The sequence below is a fragment of the Pterocles gutturalis genome, unplaced genomic scaffold (genome assembly GCF_000699245.1).
Source record: "Pterocles gutturalis isolate BGI_N339 unplaced genomic scaffold, ASM69924v1 scaffold30783, whole genome shotgun sequence".
Classification (NCBI taxonomy): Eukaryota; Metazoa; Chordata; class Aves; order Pterocliformes; family Pteroclidae; genus Pterocles; species Pterocles gutturalis.
The window spans coordinates 5,818-15,804 of record NW_010124019.1 but is presented as its reverse complement, the minus strand read 5'-3'; the positions used below and the strand labels follow the sequence as shown (position 1 = coordinate 15,804).

Sequence of the window (9,987 nt, the reverse complement as noted above, 5' to 3'; positions counted from 1 at the left end):
TGTTAATCTGACAGAGCGTGCTTGAACTTTTAGCTTTCCTGAAATTCACACTGCTGTGATTCATATGGCTTTGAAAGGAAAGAGGAGAAGGTCTTGAGGAAAGGTCAAATGGACATTCTAGGTGCGGAGGTTAATTTGAACACAATAATGAGCAACACTCAAGGCCTTGATTTCTTTGCTTAGTTGGGCTCTCTAAGCCTATGAAAAGGGCAGAGAGAAGATCAGACTATGCCAAAAAATATTGGTAAGTAACAACAGTAGCATAAAATTGAGAGCTGTAAACCACACTTCTACATAAAAAGCAATATTTTGACAGTAGTATCTTAGATTTCACTTTATATTATTTTGTATCCTAGGGCCAAGCATGGTAATGGATGAGGCCAGCTTGATGATCCCCATCAATAAAGGTGCCTATGAAGTTCTTAAGAAAAGACAGGACTGTCTAAGTAATCTCATTTACAAAAAGTTTGCTTGTATATTGACCTTCAAAAGTGAAAAATGCACTGTTGAAGTATACAGGAAAACACTAACGCAGGGAATTGATGTTTGTGTTTGTAAGGATGATCTCACAAGACACAACGCCGATGCTCTGGTGAATGCAGCCAATGAATATCTAGATCATGGAGGAGGCCTTGCTTTAGCCCTTGTGAATGCTGGAGGGCCAGAAATACAAGAGCAAAGCCATCTTCATATTCAAAAGTATGGAAAACTCACAGCTGGCAAAATAGCAGTGACAGGTGGAGGGAAGCTTCCTTGTAAGAAAATTATTCATGCAGTTGGTCCGAGGTGGACCTTTTATGAAAAGGAAAAATGTTGTAACCTACTTCAGGAAGCTATTGTGAATGTTCTGAAGTACGTTAGTGCTCCAGAAAATAATATAAAGTCTGTGGCTATCCCAGCAGTGAGTTCAGGTATTTTTGGCTTCCCGCTCAGTTTGTGTGCTCAAGTGATTGTATTGGCTATAAAGGAATTTGTTGAGGCAAGTCCACCAAGCTGTCTCAGGGAAATCCGCCTGGTGAACATCTGTGAGCCTACAGTTGCAGAAATGAAGAAGGCCTGTGAAAAGTTTCTGGGTGATGCCAGTTCACTTCAGGAAACTCTTTCAGTTTCACCAAGCCAGCCTTCAACTTTCATCAAACATGGAGGTGTTCGCTTGCGCATCGTAAGAGGATTCCTTGAAGAGCAGAAAGTAAGTCTGTCCAATAATATACTGAACATGGAGTTGCCTCCAAGTCTTTGGAGGATTTGGAGCCCAAGAGTTCAGAACACATATTGTACTGGTCCACTAAACAGTTATCTTCTCAGCCTGATGAGAATTTACAAATGGTAAATAAATCATAGCAGCAATGAGTTGTTTGGGGTTTTTTTGTCTAAATGGATATTAAACATGAGAACGTTTTTATTTCCGTTTTTATATACATGCTGCTATGGTGTAATAGGAAGCAGCTAAGGATTGGATTATTAATAATAATATATTCCTATGTTAATGTTTGTCTTCGTATTATAACATCACGGGAGTTCACATTTTTTCATGCATTCCCTAGAAGCCTACTCCTATTTTTTGCCTTGCTTTTTCTCCTATAATTGATGTGCACACTTCATGTATTCCATACATAAAGGAATTATTTGTAGAAAGAGTCCTCTCTAGAGTAGCAAAGCTTGCAAATAGTAAACTTGAAGTATACTGAAACTTGGCACTCTTTTCTTCCAGACTACAGCTGTTGTTAATTCTCTCTCTGTGGATGGTAAGCCTTGCTCTCCAGTTTCAAGCCAACTGCTGGAAAAAGCGGGTTCAGCTCTTCAGGAAGAACTTAAGTCTTGTTTTAGATATTCTTCATCTTATAAGGAACTCGTAACAACAAAAGGATATAATCTGCCCTGTGAGTTTGTACTGCACATTGTATGGCCGCAATACTGCCACAGGGTGCTACTGTGTGAGGTGACGATCAGTTAGATTGGATTTTAATTGATTTTCATGTTGAGTGATGTGGGGACTAAAACACTTATTTTTCCTGCAGGAGTTAAAAGCTGCAGTGGCGAGATGCCTGTCATGCTTTCGGGACCATCAATCTCCCTCAGTTTCTTTTCCAGTAAATGGGGTTTGGTCGTTAATGCTGCCTGTTGAAATAGTGGCAGAGATCATGACTGAAGAGGTTTTGAATTTTGCCAGGACACAGCCTGAGAAGAAGATAGATGTACAGTTTGTTGTTTGCCCAGATGACTACAATGCCTATCAGGTAACAAATTTGTTGTTAACTACCAATAAGGAAAACCCCAAACTGTAAAAAATATTCCCATAGATGACTACAAATTAATCTGAATTCTGTACTACTTATAACATCTGTGAGTGGCAGGTGCCTTTATGAAACTTTGTCCCATTAACAGGTATTATTAATCTTTACAAATCTTTATATTCTCTTCACTAAACCAGAAGTCTTCACCCCATGACAACAAGGGGAATGAGCTCTGAAATTCTCATGACTGTCAGCGACTTTATAAGAAGGAGTCTACTCCTAACTCATTAGGGAATAAATTTCTTCCTCTTCAGGAAATTTCTTTAACCAATTTTTTTTTGTATAAAGTTCCTAGGGCAAAACACTATCAAAACATTATATGACCTAACATGATAGAAGGGCTGCAAACAGACAGTGGATAATTTCAGCTGCAGTGTGCTATTTTCCACCTTTTGAATATTTGGCTGATATTCTATTTTAGATATTTTAGATAACCATCTATTATAAAAGTACAGAGCTTGCTTTTATTCCCAATTTACTTCAACAATCCATTCTTCAAGAAGGTGCAAGAGCTAGGTGGAGGGGGGGTTGGAACTGGATGATCTTTAAGGTCCCTTTCAACACACACCATTCTATGATTCTCAGATCAGATCCATGTTCTGTAACAGTCCCATAAACTCTAAAGGAAGCTGTGTGACAGCTGTGTGCTCATCGCTTAATCCCTTGATAATCAGAAACTCTTTTTGCTGAAAAAAGGCAATTTGCTAGATGCCTACCAGAGTAGCACTTCTCAGAGGTTTTCCGTGTGTGATCATGAACAGGAGCTTTGGGGTAAAGGCAGGGGAATAGTCTGGATTTTAGAACTGAGTAAGGATACATCAGCATTAAACTGCAAGTAATGAACACCTTTATCTCCTGTGGTTCCACAAGTTCTGGATATGCCACAACCACAAGGAGTTGATAAAGGGGCCATTCAGTGTGTAAGGTGTCTTACCATAGATGTCGAAGAACAGGAATGCATTTGATATTTTCAGGAATAGCATTTTGGGAAAACCTGACAAGTGTCAGCTGTTAACATAATTTCAGAATTGGGCGGGGGGGAGAGGGTGTAACTACAGCTGTAAACTGCTTATCCAACAGTTTTGAAAAGACAAATTGCATATTTGACAACAGAGATTGTAAACTGCTCCTAAACTTTTCTCTTTCAAGGTTTTCCAGGCAAAATTTTACTCAGCAGCACACAAACTGGGAAAAAAGCAATATTATGACGGAAGTGATCATTTGAGTAAGTAATGAACAGAAGGGGCATTTCAGGTAAATTAGCACTCCAGATCTGACAGTCCGAAATCACATTCCTTTAAAAATTCCTTTAAAAATAACACTTGTGTGTGTCTTGGGAGAAGGGGGAGATAAAAATGTATGAGCGCTTTACATTTTTACATTAATAGGAATGGAACTGGATATTCCCTCTAAGATTTTCAAACATAAAAATCATCGTCAGTGCCTAACTTCTTGGAAGTAATTTAGTGCAAGGCAAAAAAATTCTGTATGTGTGTTATTGTTTTTTTTCCTGGAAACCTTGCCTCCTGGTATCTAATCTGGGGTTTTTTTGAGCATACCAGAAGAGTAGTGTGTTTCTTGCACTGTACGTCTTGGATTACTTATAGGAATTTGTGACAGCATTTGAAAGCTCTTCACTCTTCCAATGCACTTGTATAAAAAACTCTTTCTCCCAGGTACAAGCAGTCAAAGTGTGAAAGAGACTGCAAATACTGAACCAGCTATTGAACTTAAAGGGACGCATACAGCATTGGAAGCAGCAGAATCATGGATCAAAAGTGTGGTACAAATTCAGGAAAGTCACCGTGCTGTTATTGAAAACAACTACATTTTTAGTCTCGGTAAAAACGAGTTTGCAGAACTATCTCGGGAGCAGCATTCTAGTGTATGGGTATTAGAGGAAGTGAGAGGAGGAAGAGCAAGACTGGAATTTCAGGGCCCCCCTGATGCTGTGATTGATGCAGTGCTTGCAACTGAAAAATTACTGCTTCGTATGCAAGACAAGACTACAGCCAAACAAGAAGAACTGCTGTACTTTTTGGGTATGTAAAGTAAATAAGCAACTATAAGTGCCTAAATAAGGTCAAGTATGAAGCAACATATATCTGTATATTGCTGGGAGTGGAGAGACGTGCATTTAGTTCACCCACATCCTGAGCATTGATTTAATTACTGGTATCACTGTATTTTTATGCTATGAGCCCCTGAAAGACCATTTGTTAGCTTTAGTTACTCACTTGGCAATATTCCCAGTAGGGCACAGTTTATACAGGGGCTCACCAGCATCGTACAGCCAGCTGTAATGCTGGCGTCCTCCAGGACAGCTTCACTTTAAAGCCTGGCCACTGGAGACTTACAAAATTTGCACTTAATTAACACATACCTTTGATGAGCTCTTTTGCTAGCTGCAGCTGGACCACTGTTGCAGGACCCACCATGGGGCTTGTTCTGCAGAGCCCTGGACTTTCTTTAACAGTTGACAGACCTGTAGCATTACAAAAAGCTACCGAGTGATCCATTTTTTCTCATGTTTGTATAGTCATTCAATATAGATACCATTGTATGAGTTGGGCTGAAGAGATGTAATGAAGAAGATAAATTGCTTTTCTGTGATTCCCTCTCTCTCTGGTTTCTTTAGTAAATGTAGAAAAAATTAAAAAATTAATATATATATATATATATTAGCCCTCTCAATATTAGCCTCTTCAGAGAATGTTTAACATTCTTTGTTCTTAACTATCAAACTAAAGTATTGGTTCCCTCCTCCTTGCTTCAGATAATATATGAAAATTTTACTCCCTTTTTGGTATCCAGGCCAGTCAGAACCAGGCCAGCTTTCAGAAGGACATCTTCACAAGACAAATACTACTAAATATGTTCAGATGTCACTGGTGGAATCACACCTTCAGGAGTTTAAAGACAGACAGAAACACTTTGAAAAAGCTGGGCTTCGTGTTCTCAAGGTAAAGAGAGTATTAAATCTCAGCTGATACATTTGAACTAACATGTTTAACATACGCTTAAAAAACTCAGAACTATTTCAATATATTGCTTTTAAAAATTAAGATCAAATCAGCCTAATCCTTAAAATAGATGTAGTCTTTACTCCTAATAAATTTTAAACATAATGCAAATAATCACGCAAAAAGTGTGGTTAAATTCTGAGAAGTCCTTTTAACTGTATTGTATATTCTGTCCCTTATTTCGTGCTCCAAATGTTCCTTTATAGGACTTTAGAGAAATGTGAGATTAGGGTGTTAGAATGAGTACAATATTCCAGGGCACTAATGCAGTGTCTCTGCTTTCGAGACACAACCTAAAGTAAAGGCCGTCCTATCTACGGACTGTTTTTTCCCCACAAGAGCTGTAAAGTTTTGATCAGCAAGAGTGGAGGTTCTCCACACCTTACAGGACACTAATTTTTACAAGATTAGTTTGTAAGCACCCACACAGCTTATTCTCATGTATGATTGATACTCATCTGTTCAGCACAGCTCAAGTACTGGAAATCAGTACGCTAGGATGTATTCGCACTGATTTCAGTGAGAGGCATGGAGTAGTGGCATGGTTCTTTTTCTGTGGATCATTGCACACTTCAGATACCTCGTCTGCTACGTGGTCAATGCATGTAAGCTAAATCAAAGGTTCTTGCATTGAAGAATACAGGCGGAACAAAAGCACTCATGGATTTAATGGATTTTGGTCTCCGCTTGCTTATACTACACTTATGTTACAGATTGAAAAGATACATAATCCTCTTTTATCTGCTGTGTTCCAACAAACGAAAAGAAAAATAGAAGAAGAACAAGGTACCTCCAAAATAACCCATAAGTTGTACCAGCACGTTCCTGCTCAGTTCTGTAGCTCGGTGTGCCAAACTGGATTTCACAGGATGTATTCTCCACCAACAGGTAATAACTTGCTCTGTCATCTTTAATCAAAATGAACAGTGACTGACTACTGAAGTTGGATTAAAATCAGAAAAAATGGCATTCCAAAACAAGTACTGTTTCTTGCCTGCATTTAGAGTCATATGAGTTTACTTTTTTATCTACAGTAAAATTTTTCTGGTTTTCCTTCCTGGTTTCCTGATACTGTAGAGTCAGTAAGGCTCTGGGAGGATAAGCCTGGATTCTAGCCTACTGCAGACACTGTTGCCAGAATTGTTAACATACACGTAATGCTATGTCCAAGCTTTATTTTGTTGCATCACTCTTTAAAGAAAGTCAACATCCTTATATACTTGCTGCAAACATGCATTCAGCAGCTTGATGCTTTAAAGCATGTTCAAAGGAATCACAGAATAACTGAGGTTGGAAGGTACTTCTGAAGGTCATCCAGTATAACCCCCTGCTCAAATCGGGTGCGATCAGAGACAGCAGATAACCTGACTGAGCAGACTGCCATTCGAACTGGAGTACGCTTAGGAAGAAAGTGTGGTGCCTATAAAATATTGTAGTAGACAGATGTTTTCAGAAATTGAAGGAATAAGCATTTAGTGCCTCATCCTGCGGTAGGTGAAGGGCATGATATTTTGCTTGTCAAATGCAGAATTGGGATTTCAGGCAATTGTTTCAAAAGTTTCAGGCAACTGTTCAAAATTAGAGCTTTGCCTTTCTCTGTCTATGTACATGGCTCATTTTCACTTTCAAAGTAATAAGTAGGATTACAGTCTAATTTAATTTCTTTGCACTTTTACAGATGATACAGTAATAGCATTTTAATGCAGCATTCTCCTTATAAATCCCAAAACATTTTTTCGTAGTTTGCATTATTAAAATCCTACCTCTCTGGTGCTTATCAGATTCCCTAGTAAGTGATAACAGAAGTGTTTATACAAGTATATTATACCTTGATGTTTCTATCATTGGATTAACAGTTAAACCCAAATAGCTAAATCGTAATGGCCATCAGTTGTCATTGCTCATGATTTCAGTGGGAGGTCGGTGTTAGCATCAGAGCACTTAACGCAAATTTACTTCTGAAAATTTTTCTTTCTTTTTCCAGAACAAAAATACGGAGCTGGCATCTACTTTAAAAGGAATCCAAAAAGCCTAATTGAGGGTAAAGATACATGGGAAATAGACTCTAAAATGTACGTTTTTGAGGCTGATGTATTGACAGGCTTATACATTCAAGGCAAGCCATCTTACATTTTGCCACCAGTAGTGGAGGGGCATGCCACTAAGGTATATGACAGCTTGGTAGATGATGTAAACAATCCTGACACCTTTGTTATTTGCAACAGTGTTGGGGCCCTTCCACAATATTTGTTGACTTGTTCACCAATAAGGGAGAGGTAGATGGCCCTCTGAGGAAACCAGCTGCATCCTGAGTAAGAGTTAATCAAAAACGTAGCTATTGTGAAGATCCCTTCAGAACAAAGTCTACTTGATTTTAAGAGTATGCTCTCGCTAGTAACGTGCTGTAATCAAAGTGCCTCATGCACAGTGCTCTGAACTATCTATGAACAAAAATAGTCAGTCAATACTTAAGGAGATGAGAATAAAATTATCTGTGAATGGAAATGGAAGGGAAAGCATCACAAAATACAGTTTAACATTTATCTGGTCATTTAGTTTATGCCTTAAAGTATTCTGAGCATGTGACTATACACTTTATTTTTGTGTAGGTTGTCATTCTTCTATTACATTTTCTTAATCTGAGATATGGCATATATTAGTGAAACCCAAGAAATCTTGGTTGTGCCTTTGATTCTTAAATTTTCTTTTGACTTAAATAGGTGAATGTATCAGGCGAAAGCCGTTTCCCATTCAGGGACATGCTATTAAATACACATAGTTTGGACAAATGTGAGGCAATACCATGATTTTTAGCAGCAGTTGCTGTTACAGTTTTTATGAGTTAAGAGATTCTGAGCATTGTAGATACATGTATTCAAAATAAAAAGTATGAATGACTGCCAGCTAACCTGTTATTTTTCCACATAGTCTTAATAGCATAACTTGGACTGTATTTGAGCTTCAGATTTCTCAGTGGTGTTCAGTCTCTTTGAAAGGCTACAAAATAGTAGAGAACTGGTTCAAGCTAGAGCTTGAAATTGCTCTTCAATTAATCTATCTTTACCAATATCTTTTAAAGTTTAAAGTGTCAACTGTAGATATCCTCACCTTGCTTCTGCAGTGACCTGAAGCCAGTAAACAGAAAAACCTAAGAGCTATTCTACTTGTTTCAGTGTGAAAGGGGATTCAGTCCAGCTTTGGGTACTTTGAAACTTTCTGTACTAAAGCCTCTAACTATGTCTGACAGTGGCAGGGTTAAAAACAAATCTGTTGCCCGAAATTAAAAGCTACTACCACATTTGTGCAGTCTGAAGTGTTATGGTCCTAACCACCAGTTACGGTCCTAACTAAACACCCAAACGGCTTGTAACAGTGCTGTAATGCAGAAATAAAGGCTCATCTGTCACTATCAGATCTGCTTCTAGATTGAAGAGTCATCTATGGTTAAAACTGTAATTATCTGGGGAGAAGAAAGGCTCGCATAAAACTGTTAAAAAACAACAACAGGGTCATGTGAAAAGCATTTCATCCACATGTAAAGCACTGTGCTAATGGAGAACAGTCTGAACCCTTAAACATAGATTAAATTAGCATTTAATAAAACCTTTCAACATAATTTGTTAATTAATTCCCAGCACATTTGTACTGCACCTGCAGCTCCTGAGATAGCAGTCACAGGGCTAGGAACCACTCACAAGCCCAAAAGAAATTGAGTTATAAAAGTCTTAATTCTGCACTCTGGTTCTTGAACTGAGGTTACAAATGGAAAATGTTTTTGATCCACTGCAAAAGAAACTTTTAAATTAATATAATAAGATTGGTGTTTTTTTAATAATTTAAGATTAGCTATGCCTACATTTTTGCAAAAAGGTAGCTTTTGTCGTGCATGAGCCTCTGCTGTAGTGTAATGTTAAATGGGAACCCCCCCACTGTGAACCTGTAAGAACCATCTAACATATGAGTCTTGCTCTCACAGAAATCCCAAGGTTGCTTTTAGATAGTGTGCTGGAAGTTTGAAAACAGAATTAATCTACTTCTGTTTTAACTCTTCCATTTAAGCAACCAATTCTTCTCTATTGCCGTCTCATTTTTCCTCATGTTTCTTGATTCACACATTACTGCCAGGCAAACACACAGCTGTAGATTTAAGGTTTGTTACGCAGCATTGAACAAGAATAAGCTCTTATTTCAGCTTGCTTCAAGAGGTTTCATTTTTTTAAGGAGTTTCATGTCAGGAATTCTTTTTCTTCTGTTTTCTGAAAAAAATCAGTACCAAGTTTCGAAACTACTGCAACAATTTCTAACGAGCATCAGTTTTCAGAAAACATCAAAGAATTTTTTTGGTCACACGTCTTTTCTCCTACTCAGAATAAAGAAGAGTTTTCATAGCACTTGCTACACAAGTACTGATAACAATGTATTTCATTAATAAATTTTTTATTATCCTTTTAACTGCATCTGAAAAACATTGGTAGTCAGTTTAATAGAAAAAATAATTACTGAGAAAATTTTAACAGCTTACTCAAATGCCCAGCACATGCTTCCTCTTCCCTCCACGTACACCCACAGTTTATAAGGATTCAATCTTACTGAATATTTATATTTTATTTTATTATAGCGAGATTTTTTTATAGTATATAATTTCTACTTAAGTTCACCTGTGCTCTCTG

The 9,987-nt window shown here is 37.8% G+C and overlaps 1 protein-coding gene across 1 annotated transcript; it reads left to right on the top strand.

Annotated features, from left to right (window-relative positions):
* The first annotated feature begins 200 nt into the window (after positions 1-200).
* Positions 201-7,597, top strand: PARP9 (poly (ADP-ribose) polymerase family, member 9). Its single transcript, XM_010078133.1, has 9 exons — positions 201-238; positions 352-1,189; positions 1,712-1,939; positions 2,019-2,237; positions 3,444-3,519; positions 3,971-4,336; positions 5,109-5,257; positions 6,031-6,205; positions 7,302-7,597. The coding sequence occupies exons 1-9, from the start codon at positions 201-203 to the stop codon at positions 7,595-7,597; spliced, it is 2,385 nt and encodes a 794-aa protein (XP_010076435.1).
* The last annotated feature ends 2,390 nt before the right edge of the window (positions 7,598-9,987 follow it).

Excerpts from the sequence above, each read along its gene's own strand:
- PARP9 (XM_010078133.1), top strand. The coding sequence starts at position 201 with ATGAAAAGGGCAGAGAGAAGATCAGACTATGCCAAAAA. Across the intron at positions 4,337-5,108 it reads AGAACTGCTGTACTTTTTGG|GCCAGTCAGAACCAGGCCAG; the intron begins GTATGTAAAGTA and ends TTTGGTATCCAG. Across the intron at positions 6,206-7,301 it reads GATGTATTCTCCACCAACAG|AACAAAAATACGGAGCTGGC; the intron begins GTAATAACTTGC and ends TTCTTTTTCCAG.